Consider the following 16,396-nt stretch of genomic DNA (forward strand, 5'->3'; position numbering starts at 1 on the left):
TCGCGCTCCACTTCCAGTGGCCCATGTGCCTTTGATCAGAGATTTTCAGTAGCAGTACTTGTCTCGCCCTCACATATGCTACAGACATCATCAAGCCCCATACTGAGGCTATATAGAGTTACGGGAGCAAACCACTCCCAGTTCCTTCTCAGCTGCCTCTCCCTGAAATGAAGGGTCTGTCATGCCCACTGCTTTGCCCAAAGCTTAGCTTTAGCATCCTCTAGTGTTTAGTTTAGTGTGGTTATTGATTTCTACTTTAAGTATTATATTCTAATTTCTTTACTTCGTTTGAGGGTTATTTTTCCAATCCGTATCCCTTCTCTTCCCCTCCTCCCTACCTGCGAGTTTCCCTTTGGCAATTGTAACAAGGGTATGGCAGGGTCTCTAGGATTCAAGCATTGCCTCACCTGCTGGGAATCTATCCCAATCTGTGGTGATCACTCATTTCCAGTGCATTTGTTGTCTGGGGGACATGCATATCCCACAAAAGTGCAATATTTGTTCAACTTTTAAAAGCATAGCTAGAAAAATATAGGGAAATTAGGCTCAGACCCCTTATGATGGAACACTTCCTTTGCCTTGGATCCAGGCCAAGATACCTGCCCCGTACATCAGTCTCTGAGCACGTATAGTTCAGCATTAACCTCCACACCTCGTTCATCCAGAGTTTCATGGCAAAAGACATCAGAGGGTACTGGGAAGGCCCCCCAAGAAGAGAAGTTAGAGTTCTCATAAAGAGTCTGTTTCAAAAAAGCCTCTGTGTCCTCAGAAATCAAATCAGAGATCTCATGTCCTAGACTGGGTACTGCTTAGGTTCCAGGCTCCTAAGTACTCCGAGCTTTTCAAAGAGCTATGGTACCAAGCATACCTCGGTACTACCTAAGCATAACCGCATCAGCAGAGATTTTAAACATTTGGTTTTCAGAAAGGCTGCATTGACAGAGCTTCCTGTGCTACTCTCGGTAGCTAGACAAGTGACCCAGACTCGTTCGGGACTGACGAAGTCTAACCAGTCATCTCATGCTGCTTCAGTACCTCCAAAGCACTTGACAACTTCTGTAATGACAGCTTTCACCAGGCGGGACCTCTCAAAGCAAGCTCCACTCTAGTGAAAACTCATTCATTCTCTATGCAAATCCACCTGGTACTGCAGAAGTTTAGATATTCAAGAGACTTGTTGATCTCAGACAAGCTGAAGTCTCCCACTTAATAGGTCCCAAGTGTATGTTGGTAGTGAGATTGACAGGGTCACTGGGATTGGATCTTTCTACAGTACCATCTGCTTCTCCAGTACTTTCCGAGCTAGGCAGACCTCCTCCTCTAGCTGATGTTGAGATTCCCTCTCTTCAGATTCCCAAATTTCTGAGCAATGTTCCCCTACCTGCCAACATAGGAACAACCTCCCTGACACCTTTGTGGAAAGAGAGGCCCTAGAGACAAGACAACCCATGTGCCTTCTTTTTGGTATATGCAGCATTGGCTGCCATCTCTTGTGCCTTATGACTCCCCTCTGTGGCCACACTGGGACCCTTGGGCCACCTATCGAAAACAGTTTTCAAGAGTCCCAAGTTTTCCTTTTGGTGACCACCAGGGGAGATGGTCTCTTGCTCCATCTCCTCTTCCTCAACAAGCTCAATTGAAGGAGAAATTTTGATGAGAAAGAGGCATGAACAGACAAGAAAGGTCACTCCACAAACAAATATCAACTCTTCTCCAGATGAGGCCATGATGCCTCCCCCACCTTCTTTGGCTGACAATTTTTTAAACAGCTTCAAGAGCAGATGAAACAAATTGCTGACTTGCCACAGATACCATTAGAGGACCTCCAAGAGTTACGGCATACGTTTTAGACATTCTGAATTTGACAGCCTCACCTTGAGGGACTTTACCAGTAAATGATGCTTTACCAAAACCCACCAAGACCATCTGGCAAATCTTGGCAACGGTACCACCTACATGTAAAAACTACAAACAAGGATTACATTTCTGCCAAAAAATCTGAATTTTTATTTCTGCAGCCTTCACCCAACTCCTTGGTTGTCAAAGCTGTCAATGAACCTGGCAGACAAAACAAAACTAAATCTACACAATATGATCAGGAGCAAAAATACCTCAACCTGTTTGGCCATAAGCGTTATTCATCTGCAGCCCTACAATTTTAAGATAGTGACACACTTAGCTGTGATTGTGAAGTATAACCACACCAAATATATGGAGTTCAACAGCTTTATTGAACACCTTTCTGTGGAACATCCTGAACAGTTCCAGGCTATCACAGCTGAGGGTGAGCTCTTAGCAAGAACTTTATTAAAGCATCCTCAGATGCAGCTGACTCTGCAGCTTGTTTAATTTCCATTGCAGTTGTCCTGCATTGAGCACCAAAATACTGTGAAAGACCTTTCCTTGGAGACTGCAGAGGATATGAGGGAGGTTCCCACACCTGACCATTCTTTTTAGGTGACAAATCTGAGGAACTGTCCTGGACTGAGGTGTCAGTAGAGGTGGTTTTGGAACAAATTGATAAATTAAACAGTAATAAGTCATCAGGACCAGATGGCATTCACCCAAGAGTTCTGAAGGAACTCAAATATGAAATTATGTAACCTGTCATTCAAATCAGTTCATGTAACAGATGACTGGATGAAAGATAAATATGATGCCAATTTTTTTAAAAGGTCCCAGTGGCTATCCTGGCAATTACAGTTCAGTAAGCCTAACTTCAGTACCCGGCAAACTGGTTGAAACTGTAGAAAAAAAAACAAAATGATCAAATACATAGGTTAACACAATTTGTTGGGGAAGAGTCAACACGGCTCTTGTAAAGGAAAATCTTGTGTCACCAACGTATTAGAATTCTTTTGAGGTCAACAAACATATGCACAAGAGTGATTGAATGGATATAGTGTATTTGGACTTTCACTAATCCTTTGAAAAGGTGACTCACCAAGGCACTTAAGCAAAGTAAGGAGTCATGGGGTAAGAGGGAAGAGCCTGTCATGGATCAGTAACTGGTTAACAGTCAGGAAACAAGGGTAGGAATAAATGGTCAGTTTTCAGAATGGACAGAAGTTAGTAGCGGTGTTCCTCTGGGATCTGTTCTGGGACTGGTGCTGCTCAACATATTCATAAATGATCTGAAAAAAAGGGGTAAACAGTGCAGTGAAAACAGATGCAGAAAATCCCTTTAGCTTCTCTGCAATGGCCTTATCTTGAGTGCTCTTTTAGCACCTCGATCATCCAGTGGCCCCACTGACAGTTTGGCAGGCTTCCTGCTTCTGATGTACTTTTTTTTATGCTATATAGTTTTTGAGCCTTTTGCTAGTTGCTCTTCAAATTCTTTTCTGACCTGCCTAATTACTTTTTGCACTTGACTTGCCAGAATTTATGCTCCTCTCTATTTTCTTCAGCAGGATTTAACTTCCAATTTTAAATGGTGTCTTTTAGCCTCTAACCCACCTCTTTTACTCTCTTGTTTTTAGTCATGGTGGCATTTTTTTTAATCCTCTTACTACTTTGTTTTAATTTGGGTATGCATTTAATTTGAACCTCTATTCTAGTCTTTTTTAAAAGTTCCCATGCAGCTTGCAAGCATTTCACTCTTGTGACTGTTCCTTTTAATTTCCATTTAACTTGCTTCCTCATTCTTTTTGTAGTTCCCTTTTTTGAAGTTAAGTATTAGTGTTGGGTTTCTTTTATTACCTCCTCCCCCACCCCCACATAACACGGATGTTAAATTTAATTATATAATGCTCGCTATTTACAAGCATTTCAGCTATATTCATCTATTGGACCAGATCCTATGTGCCACTTAGGTCTAAATCAAGAATTGCCTCTCCTCTGGTGGGTTCTAGGAGTAGCTGCTCTAAGAAGCAGTCATTAATGGTGTCTAGCAAGTTTTCTCTCTGCAGACTGTCCTGAAGTGACATGTTCCCAATTAATATGGGCATAGTTGAAATCCCCCATTATTATTACATTTTCTATTTTTATAACCTCTGTAATCTCTGGGTGCATTTCACAATCACCATCACTATCCTGGTCCAGGTAGTTTATTCGTACTGCTGTACTCTTATTATTCAAGCATTAGTTGTCGTCATCATTCCACCAAGTTTCTGTGATAGCTATTATAGCAATATCCTCATTGAATACCAGGCATTCACTCATCTTAGTATTTAGATTTCTAGCGTTTGTATACAAGCACTTTTAAAATTTGTCACTTTTTAGTTGCCTGCCTTTATGTAATGTAATGGGCGGGGTCTCTTTTTTTTTCATTTGACTGTTTCTCTTCAGTTCCTCTATATACTTTATCAACATCCAGACTCTCCTCTTTTCTAGGATGTAAATATCCTCCATTACTGGATGTCTGTCCATACTGTGTGCTCCTGTACATCTGTTGGCTTCCTCCCAGGCCTTAGTTTTAAAGCTCCTGTAAAAGCTTTTTAATTTTACATGCAAGCAATCTGGTTCAATTTTGGTTTAGGTGGACCCCATCTTTCCTGTATCGGGTGCATCTTTCCCAAAGGTTCTCCAGTTCCTAATAAGCCTAAACTCCTGCTCCCTATATCGTCATCTCATCCATGCATTGACACCCTTCCATTTTGCCTCTCTAATTGACCCTGCACATCGAACTGGAAAGGTTTCAGAGAATGCTACCATGGAGATCCTGGACTTCAATATCTTACCTAGAAGCCTAAATGTGGCCTCCAGGCTCTTCCTCCTTTCCCTATGTCATTAATACCTACATGTATCACAACCACCAGCTCCTCCCCAGCACTGTATATAATACTGTCTAGATTGGGTGAGGGATAGCTCTGTGGTTTCAGCATTGGCCTGCTAAATCCACGGTTATGAGTTCAATCCTTGAGGGGACCATTTAGGGAACTGGGGTAAATATCTGTCTGGGGATTGGTCTTGCTTTGAGCAGCAGGTTGGACTCAATGACCTCCTGAGGTCCCTTCTAACCCTGATGTCTCAATAAATCCACAGCCTTCACACCCAGCAGGCAATTCACCATATGATTCTCCCAGTCATCACAAAGCCAACTATTTATGTTTCTAATGTTTGAATCCCCCATTATTATCACCTGTCTCTTCCTAATAACTGGGATTCCCTCCCGAGAGGTATCCTCCGTGTGAGAGGATGCCATGATATGGAAGGAAGGTGCCCACTCTGGGACCATTTCCCTCTGTTCCAGTTTGATATTCTCCTTCCAAGATTTTCATCCTCCTAAACACTACAGAGGCTGTCAGACTGGGGCGGGGACCACTCTGCTGTGTCCGAGAAAGGCTCATCTGTGTACTTCTGTCTCCCTTAACTCCTCCAGTTCAGCCTCTCTGGTTTCAAGAGCCAGTACTCACTCTCTGAGGCCATGACCTATTTGCACCTGATGCACACATATGCTACCTGCCCACATGCTGAATTCAATGCAATAGTCCCACTCTCCTGCTGGACTTCTGCATGCATTCTTTTTACTCCTGCAGCTTTTTTCTTTTGGGGGTTGTTGGGTTTTTTGATTCACAAAACACCATGACCAACAATATCACCAGGCACTTATTCCAGGATTACGAATGGGAGCTGGATTTACATTTTTGTGACTTTAGGGTTTTTAAAGATGGACCTTTTTGCCACAGCCACCAACAGGAAGTGCAATACATTCTTCTTGGGAGGAGGGAGGGGTCCTCACTCATTGGGGGATGTGTTGCTCATTCCTTGGACGAAGGGCCTTCTCAATGCATATCCTGCACTACTGTTGATTTTGAGAGTGTTTAAGAAGGTCAAATATGACTATGCCAGGGCCATTTTAGTTGTCCAAGGGTGTCTAAGACAAGTCTGGTACCCTTATCTGATTCACTTTGCCTCTTTCTTGGTGTTGTCTTTTTTGTCCATTCCGCACCTGTTGTCTTAGGACCCCATTTGGACTCTTCAATCCAATCTGGGAATTCTTCATCTCAGAGCTTGGTTATTCAATGGTTCTTGGGGATAGAGGCTTCCCGTTCTGCAGAGGTAAAACAAGTAGTGTTAAACAGTATGAAGATGTCCACACAAAACACTTAGCTTCAGAAATGGAAGAGATTTCACCACAGGTTTATCCAGTGATAGTTTTACCCTGTTCACACTTTTCCTCTATGCTGGTCTTGATTAGTCTTTGGAATTGAAAAAGTCAAGATTCTCCATGAGTTGTGTCAAGGTTCACTTGGTGGCAATAACTGACTTTTGTTCCTCCGTTGAGGGATTCTCAGTGTTTCCTCACCCCGCTAACAGCAAGATTAATTAAGAGGCTGATGAACCATTTCTCCACCAATTAGAGAGCCCACCCTTTTATGTGATCTACACTTGGTCCTTATTTGTCACATGGACCCCCCCTTGAGCCATCACCTGGCCATGAAGATGGATTTCAGGGTGGTACCACTTCTGCATGAAGAGTTGGGGAACTAGGGGTGTTACCGGGCATGCACCCCACATTGGCCCAGCGAGAGCTGGGTGGGACCAGATGGTCCTAAGCTACTAATTAGGCTGCAAGGAAGAGAGTTAATTGATGAGGAACAGGCTCACCTGGACAGGACATGTGGGGCCTGTAGAAAGCTAGATTGCTGGAGAGGGGCATGGCAGCTAGGGAAGGGCAGTCACTCCATAGAAGGAAGGAGTGTTTGTGGCTGCAGGAAGGCAAGCTGCTCAGACTTCCTGAGAGGAGGTAATAGGGAAAATGGCGAACCCAGAGAGCGGGGGAACCAATTAGGTAGGAAAAAGCTCAGAGAAACAGCAGCAAGGTCACAGGCAGGACAGGCCTAGGCTATATATAATAGGGTCTCTGGGCTGGAACCCAATGTGGAGGGCGGGCCTGGGTTCCCGTACCAGACACTGGGTAGTGACTCAGGACGCTGGAGATGCCTGCCAGACAGCTGGCCTGGAAAGCTTGATTTCCCCAGGAGGGGAGGGATTTGGTAACTTGTCCAGAGTACCAAGCCATGGACTGGAAGTGGCAGCAATGAGAGCAAGAGAGGCTGCCTACAGAGAGAAGAGGAGGGTGCAGCTGAGAGCGACCAGCAGGAGGTGCCGCGAATACATAGGGAACCTGTCACAGTGGGGCTTTAATTTAGTCCCTCCCATTACAGTATTCTTCAGGAATAAAGTTTCATTACGACCATGTCCTAAGTTTTTCCCAAAGGTATTTTCTGAATTCCATATTGACCAGATTATTCAGCTTCCAGTCTCCTTCCTGAAACCATACCGGACCAGGGAGGAAATTGTTCTCCATGCTTTGGATGTCAGAAGGGCATTAACCTTCTGTCTGGACAAAACTAAACCCTTTTGAAAGTCTCCCAGACTGTTTGTTTCATTTATGGACAGATCCAGGGAATCCACAGTCTCCGTTCAAAGTTTCTCAAGGTGGATCTCTTCTGAGGTGCTAGCCCATTCTGCAAGATCCCAGTCTCTATCTAGAGCATTATTGAAAGATGTTCTGGTGGCTGAAATGTGTGGAGCAGCAGCCAACACTGTGCCTTGGTTCACGCAGAACCAGATCACATACTGCTATTGGCAATGAAGTTGTGTCTTCAGTATAGGACTCAAATCCAAAGCTCCGTTACCTTCCCTCCTTCATCTATGCTTCTGATTTTCATCTTGTGGGCCTTCATGGTAGAGAAGGAACTGAGGGCAGTTCCCCAGCACAGCTCGATGTATCCTTGGTACAGGGCACGAGGATGTCTGGAGCACATGAGGGGGCCGAATGGGTACAGCTACTGAATATTTCCAATCAAAGGCAAATGGGGTGCATGCACAACTGAAGTGGAGTACCCATAGGGATGCAACTCTTGAAGAACTGTAGTTACTGCACAAGATGAGTGATCTCTCCTTCTGTACAGCTTCTTTATCTTTGGCGCTGGTAACTTTTCTCCCCAACAGCATCAAAGAAAATCTGTAGTTTGAAGTAGGACCTACCTGTTTTGATCTCATCTCAGTTTACCACCATCATCCTAGGAATTTCAGGATGATGTCCCATCTGACTCAGTAGCTACTCACTTCCTTGCTTTCACATCTCCCATATAATCTTCAACCATGGATTGATTTATAAAGCACAAATCTTAATCCCAAATGTCCATTTGATAGTCAAGAGATTCTCTTTTGTGCAGCTGCTCATTGGGGATCTCCCCATCAAGTATTTTCCTTAATCCTGCAAAAGGCATAGGATATAAATTACAGGCTAGTTGTCTATTGAGTAATGCTGGAAATATGGCCAAAATGATTAAATCTGACCAGGTGACAAGGTAACAGGTGAAGATAAGAAATGTAAATGCAATGCAATGAATAAAAGGGGAGGCAGTAGAGGAATACAAAGGAGGGGGAGAAAAATGAGCTACGACGATAATTTTCAATGCAAGGGGAGCAATGTGGAGATACTAGAAAAAAGGATATTGCAGTAGTCAAGAGGCTATGGATGACTTTTAGCTTTTACCACCTATAGCTGCTCCTTAAAACTTAATTCCTACCTTCATCCAGCATTACTGTCTTGACTGGCAGCTGATACCTATTTCAAAAAAGCAATAGTGCAAGGCTTTACACTAAAAATGCTTAAAGGAGAAATGCTATTTGCTTGAAACTGACTCATTGAGTAGATTGTCCAAATAGATCCACCCTCCCCACTTCTTCAGAGTCTCTGATATGGATTCTAAAGAAGTGGAAGTAACTCTCTTCTGCAAATGAGCACATACATGACCTTACTGCTTCCTGCTTTCTAGAGGGTTTTGACTGTGATGCCAAGGTCATACACACTCTCGAGAGTATGACTCTGTGCTACGAAATTTTGAAAAAACAGTTATTTACCATTAACCTTTCTTTTCAACTTGTATCGTGGTTTCCACATTTAATAACCAGTCAGAATACAGGCTTTCCTAATGTCATCCTATTATCTAATTTATATCTATTTGTGAACTTTTACAGATATGTATAAACAGGACATGTGTCAATATAAAAATTCTGGATTACGATTGTAATTACACAAAATGCAGTAACAGAGGGGTAAGTAGGAAAGATTTTAACATCCTCAGATTTTCAGAGTATAATACGTAGAGCACTGAACTTAGTCTCTTACAAGTGATGCTTCACATTAGTCTTAATAAGATTATTTTAGTTGGACAAGATCTTAAAAAGCAGTAATTAAAGTATTTTGAGAAGGAATCTTATCAACTATACACCATCTGATGTAAAGCCACATATGACACATGATACAAAATATCATGGGATTTAATTGCCAATAAATTATTTCTATATGTTGCACTGACAGTCAGCTGGGGAGTCAGTGCAGAACAAGAAACTCAGGTGTTACATTCTCATAGCACAAGATTAAAGTTTCTTGGAGTCTTCAACAGTAGCCCTAATGGAGCATAATACATGATAGGATTTAGAAATTGTAGAGGGTTGCACACTCCATTGCTTCCAGAAGCAAGCTCAGTGCTCGCACTATCTTGCATCCCTTTTTTAGAGAGTGAACTGCTGCAGAGGGGAAGGGGGGAAAAAACCCAAGCAGCTGTCTCCAGTTAAGAAGTCCCCTCAGAGCCTGATGGGTATGGGAGAGTTTTAGACCTATATAAGCTAGATATAATTCATTCTAAGGAAGGAGAGAAAGGTGTGGTGACACTATAGAAGACTGAGATGCTGAAGCAGTACTTTTGGAAATAATTTTTCTAATACATTTACTAACGTTCACCATAATTTAGCTTCTATTCAAGTATTCCTTTATTAGTCTAAAGGCCAGCTGGTACATTCAAAATACAAATACCAGCATATACACATTTATATTTTTAGCAAAAAAATATAGTTATAAGGCATGCCCAAATATGCACAATAGGATCAGACTTGGGTGATACCTTCCCAGCTCCTGGATTAAGCAGTTCTTTTTAATAAATCAGTATATATAATCAATACTTTACTGCACCTGGTACCCAGTTAATGATGTTTTCTTTATTTTTAAAGAATTATTTACTGCATCTGAACCGAAACCTTAAATAAGATAATACTGTTATTTCCAGGGTCACTATAAATTTAACACAAACATCCTTTCTTCTCATTTCAGCCTCTTTTCTTCTCATTGTGTTTGGTCACAAGCTTTTGGCCTGTCACTGGCACTAACATTCAAATTCAATTTAAAACTGTAGTTCACCAAGTCTATATTCCTACAAGTAGCTAGGGAAAAACAGCTCCAGAAACTGTCACGAGAAGAAAGAAAAACCAATGGGGAAAAACTAAATAATCATACACCCCTTTTTAAGTATTAGTATGTTAATGATTATCTGGCAAACCTCCTGGTCCAAGCAAGAATCTGCCGGTTCAAGTCCTCCATTTCTCTCTATAAGCTCCCTATGCGCCACCTTCCAATCCACTTCTATTTTAGGAAGTCACTGCAACCCCCCTGTCCTTCCCTCATACCAGGGGCTCTGTATTACCCCCCATGCTGTGCCTTTCCTCCCCCCACTCCACCTGTGGCAGGGGCTCTTTCTTCTCCCCCTTTCCCCGAAGGATCTGTTTCCCCAACAACAACTATGGAACAGACTTTGGGGAGGCTGCACACACAGAGAGAGGAAGGAAGAGAAATACTGTGTAGTTGAGTGTAGGACCACTTCACTTTGCTCAGCCAAAAATTGAGCTGATGTCTCCATCTGACAGCAAAGATTATAATCTCCAGGACCACAGACAGTGATTAAAAAAAAACAAAAAACATTTACAACTATCATTATCCCCTGGGATTCCTTGGTTTACTAATGGATACAGTAAAACCCATATTCCTCACAGAGGGGTGTGAGGCTTGCAAATATCGGTTAACTAAAGACCTCTCCTGCTGACATAGCTAATGCCGCTCATAGGGGTGGTTTAATTATGCTGGCAGAAGAGCTCTCTCCTGCTGGCAAAGAGCAGCTACACGGGAGACCTTACATTGGCACAGTTGAAATGGTACAGCTGTAAGATTCATAGTGTAGACATAGCCTAAGTCTATCCTGTGCTAACTTTAAAGGAGAAATTTGCTCTGCAGGATGAAGGGTTGTTATTTGTAGGTAGTAGCTTAGCTTACACACCAAAATTAATGAGAGGAATCAGGAAGAGATGAACATTGTCATTCATTCCAAAAGGATTTGAAATAACTGAGAAACAGCATGACTTAACTTGCCCTCAAATTCCAGTGAAATGCAATATCTATGTATATCACTGCAGCAAAGTTTTAAATATCGCTTCAATGGCAGTGGAGTCACTGGGATTCCTGGTAAACTGTCCAAAGTCCCAGCGTAACACAGACTAGATAGGATACTTCCTAGACATAACTATAAGGCTTGGAGAGCTGGGACTAGAACCCTGATCCTCTGGCTCCAAAAAAATCTAAGTCTCTACAGCTTGTGATAAAGGAGATCTCCTGTAGTAGCTACTAATGGAACTGTGAAGCTCATTAAAAAAGCAACATGAGACAGTCAGTCCATTACTTACCCATCAACCAGTTAGACAATGTTCAGCCTGAGCAGCCGACATTCTCAGGAGTTGGTGTCTAGCAGTCAGATGCCCGTCTGTAAGGTGATCTATGCAGACCACAGATGCAATTACTATTTAAATCAAACACACACAAATGGGAAGCTGGAACAAGAAGCCCAAGATATACGTGCCCTAGTCTTAGCTGGACTGTGAGACAGTTAAACTCTTCAGTAGGCTGAGTGGAAGAGCCCAGCCTGTAAAGATCACCTTAAGTACCAGGCTAGAGAAGAAGATGTGAGGGCTGTCGCACATTAGCTGGCTGAATGGTACTGACAGAGGCAGCTATAAGAGATTAAGGGGTTCAGTAGGAAGCAGGTGCTCCTGGGAAGAGGAAGCACGGCTTCTGCCCAAATGGAGGGAAGAGGATTTTGTGTGTGGATTGGAGCCTGAAAATGGGACCATCACTCTCTTCTTTAACACCCTGAAGAAAAGACCCAGATTATTCAGCTGTCCTGATTAAAGGGAATGGAGAGATTTTAATTGAGAAACCTTAGAAAAAATAAATGTGGTGCATGAAATTCTAGAAACAAAAAATATTTACTAAGAATGTTTCTTAAAACCTAGTTCTACAGTATAAAAACCTATCTGGCTGATTTCTGGCCTGACCTGAGGATAGGGCCGGCGCTTCCATTTAGGCGACCTAGGCGGTTGCCTAGGGCGCCAGGATTTGGTGGGGTGGCACTCGCTCCGGGACCCGCCGCCGAAGTGCCCCGAAGACCGGGAGCATGGAAGGACCCCTGTGCTGCAGAATTGCCGACGACAACTGGGAGCGCAGAAGGACCCCTGCCTAGGGCACCAAAAATCCTGGTGCCGCTCCTGCCTGAGGACACTATACTACTGAGCATTAACCTGAGCTGAACCAACTTCTAACCATGCTTTTTTGGCAGAAACTGTCATTTATCACATATTTGTGCATAAACTAACACAATGGGAGCCCACCCTTCCTCTGTCCTTTAGGCAATACTGCAAAGTAAATGTTAAATTATAATAATGAGCACTGTGTCCTGACGTCAATTTACTCCTAGAAGTAGAAAACCTGTTTTATAATCCAATGAGTCCTTCTCTACTTTACGTCAGCCAATGAGCCAACACCTGCTTTTCAAATTGCATTCCTAGCACCACATGGTGTAGTGCAAAAATAGAAACAATAGCATTTGCATGGCTGAAAATGGTGTTCAAGGCTTACAGGTTAATACAACCAGCTTCCCCTGGCTCTGAGGGTAAAACATACTCCTCCAGGATAAGAATGTCCAGATCTCTACTTTTTATAGTACAGGCCAGAGAGAAGGAAGAAACCAACTCTGCCATATGGAATCTGCTGTTGCTTTCTTGCTCCCTATCTTTCCTCTTGAGGCTTGACACGTGATTTCACTAAGGGTTTCAATAACATTAAAATGTCTTTTATAATAAATTAATAATTCTAAACATTGGATTTGCTCATCTGAAGAGAAGTTTGCTCTATCATGTACTCTATTTTCAAAAGCTTGGTGATACCTACCAGAGTGGGTATGCAGTGATTCCATTACATTTTGTCTTTCAGCTCCAAAATATAGCCCTATAGAATGTAAACTAAAGGAGAACTGATTTAAGTGGTTAGAGAAATTGGTTCCATTTTTAGATCTTTTGGTCAGTCACTAGATGATAAGATTGCACACTAATAAACCAAAGTCAGTATATTGACTCCTCCCACCAAAAATGGAGACTCTGGATAACTAGTTATCTTGGTGCTCCTATCAAGGGAGTTGGAGAAACTTAAAGTATCAGCTAAGAAACTACCATTCTGTTTTTTATTTTAGTATGATGCCATAGAGTACAGGGCAGTTAGACTGTATTAAGAGCTCAGAAAGGCCGTATTTTCATCAAATTGCTCATTTGGTTCATGTTATTTATACCCTTATTCTATTTCAGCTGTGCAACAGTAAGAAAAACTGCCATTGTGATTTTGGTTGGGCCCCTCCAGATTGTAAATTAAAAGGCTTTGGAGGAAGTGTTGACAGTGGACCCCCTCCGACTGCCAGTAGTAAGTGCTGTGAAAAACTAAGACCTTTATATTTTATCCTGTTTCTTAGTCTAAAGCCAGGAACCTATAACCTGTATTCTGATGTGGTCCATGCAGCTGTTACCCACACCTTTGTCACATCCAGGCTATGCTACAGCAATGTGGTCAGTTGGAGCAGCCCTTGAAAGGAGCTGGAAGTCATTACTTATATAACACTCAAAAGGCCTGATTCTGATATCCTTACTCATACCAAGTGTAGCCCGATCCATAGATTATGTATTAATTATATTGATTACTTAAGAATTCTCAGTTATCACTCTGAGATTTGACAAGTTTTTGTTCCAAGATCAGGCCTAGTATTATTAAAATTACTCTATAACTGTGAGCTCCGATGTGCACAGTTGCAACACTCACACTGTAAGAACCCTTCTACAATAGTCTATTAATACATTTAGAAAAGTCACAAACACTTGAACCCAGTAAAGTGGATAGAGATAATACAGAATGTACATCTGAACATCCATATACTCTCACCATCCCTGGCAGAACAACCTGAAAATGTTAGCCATTATCTTTCCCTTCACCATCATCGTCCTCATTACCTCCAGTGGCCATCATCCTGGCACCTCCCAAGGGCTACACCTCTCTCTTCTCCCACACACAGCCTTGAATGGAACTTTTATAATATATTACACTGATGCCACTACATCTAATGCATATTCAATAGGGGTTTCTCACCTCTTTTTTATTTGTATTCCTTCACCCTACTAGTGTTAAGGTGCCCTTCTCCTATTGGTTAATATAGTAATGATCTCAACTTATTATCATATACATCAGTTCGTTGCTATGGCACTCTTGTGGTCAGATATCTGCAGATGTTCTATCCAAAAGCCAGTGTTAGCTCATGTTCCTGTCGTTGGCTGGTGTCGTTATGGACAAAATCCCCCCTTACACACACTATTTCTAGTTCTCCAAAACTTAGGGGTGACTGTTAGGCCATTTATGCTATAGGTTACAGGCCTGTAGGTTCCTTGCATTACTGCCAAATAAAATAAATGCTAAAGCTAGCCCCTTGGGCTACACAAGTAGCACCTTACTTTACAAATGGATCAGTGGGGTCTTGTGGAGATAAGGTACTATTCATAATGAATGAGTGTATCAAAATCTGGCCCTAAATAGACGTCAGAGGCAAAAGAATAGTGTGAAGAAGGTGATGCACTTTTTTCCTGCCTACCTTCCAGGGGGTTCCTACCCAAACCCCTTGAATTTTTCTTCTTCCTTATGTAGAATTTCTCCATTTTACCATAACCCTAAATCCCCCAGCCCTAGTAGTCACCCATTCCTTTTAACTGGTTATTACTTTCCAGTTTTTATAAACTCACTGAATTTCCATATCTCCCCAATTTTTCCAGTGATTGTCCACATATAGTACATTTCTGGGGTGCATGTGGGGTAGAAAGGACTGTTCCAAGTTGCTGAGCACCAAGTAATTTAATCTTTAAAATGACTAAAATTTCATAGTGTTGAGTAATAGAAAATAATAGGCCAAATCATAATAAATGTCTCTCTTAATGCCAGTGCAGGGACATGACTCCCATTGTTTAGGCATATGAGGTTCTTTGCCAGGCCTTTGCAGATACCACAACTAAAGACAAGCAAAATAATCATAATTATTAACTGTGACTATTGTTAAGGAAAGGGAAAAAATTAAAACCAAAACAGAACACAAACAATAAACAATGGTTACTTCAGTTACAATCTTGTCCATATATCTCTCTATGGAGAGCTTTTGACAGAGATTACACCTTTTCAGAGTTGGTCTACCCTTGGAAGGGGGCCAAAGTACCTTGTTCCCCAAAATTGATAGTGAGCCTTGTCTTAGTGTATCATAGATAATAAAACCATTTATAGATGGGCAAAATACTTCTGTTTAAGGGCAGGTGAGCCCATTTTGAGTTATCACGGATAACATAACAGGTTATAAATGGACAAAAGTGAGTAATCTTAACTACGTCCTTTGAAATCAAAAAATCTATTTCAATCGGTTACTCAAAAGAAGTCATTCAATGAGCTTCGTTGAAAGAGGCAAATCAATGAAACCTTATATCCAAATTAAATCCCACTATTTCTCTTTGTTACCAATGTTAATTTATGTCTCCTGTTCAGGAATACATAGGTGTCACTGTGCCTCAATGGGTCACAGCTGAGAATATCAGATTCAGAACAAACAGCTGAGAAATAGGGCAGAATCACCCTAAGCTGGTGGTTATTCTATTATTAGACATACTAACCCAGTGACCAAAGTAAATTTCTGTCTCACCAAATTGGTTAACAAGAAGTCAAAATACAGTCTCCTTAGGCATTTTAGCGTTCATTTCACCACACAGACACTGGGCTGTATGATGAGTGATTACTGAAAACCAATTTCATCACATTTAGGGTCCTTCTAATCCCAAGAGATCAGCCACTTAGCCAGGTGAATATTCCAATAATCACTCTGCTACCAATCCTTTAGTAACTAAATCTAAAGGTTTATTAATAAAAAAGAGTTACAGGGTTAGTAAATCATATACATAAAATAATCACAATGTTGTTATATCAGGTTTGTAGCAGTGATGTTATAGACTGCTGGCTTGTAAAGTCTTTCTAGTAACTTTCAAAAGATTAGAAGGTCCTCAGTCCATAGTTCAATATGCTCCTTTTAGTTGTAAATCCAGAGAATAGAGCAGGAAAGAGACAAAATGGAGTCATCACAGAGGTCTTTTATATGCTTTGCCATGTGCCTGGAAATTTTATGTTTCAAACAAGGCTCACAACCCAGTTTGTGGAAAGTTACTGGCACAAGATGGAGTCCAGGGTCACATGAGCATATCACATGTCCTTATATGG

The 16,396-nt window shown here is 41.7% G+C and overlaps 1 protein-coding gene across 1 annotated transcript in view; it reads left to right on the forward strand.

Annotated features, from left to right (window-relative positions):
- Positions 1-13,692, forward strand: part of LOC122172146 (disintegrin and metalloproteinase domain-containing protein 29-like) — a 36,035-nt gene extending 22,343 nt beyond the window's left edge. Inside the window, exons 5-6 of the mRNA XM_065583644.1 lie at positions 8,935-9,012; positions 13,417-13,692. Coding sequence (XP_065439716.1) covers positions 8,935-9,012; positions 13,417-13,692 — 354 coding nt within the window. The remainder of the gene's footprint in view (positions 1-8,934; positions 9,013-13,416) is intronic.
- The last annotated feature ends 2,704 nt before the right edge of the window (positions 13,693-16,396 follow it).

Source organism: Chrysemys picta, chromosome 1 (assembly GCF_011386835.1).
Source record: "Chrysemys picta bellii isolate R12L10 chromosome 1, ASM1138683v2, whole genome shotgun sequence".
Lineage (NCBI taxonomy): Eukaryota > Metazoa > Chordata > Testudines > Emydidae > Chrysemys > Chrysemys picta.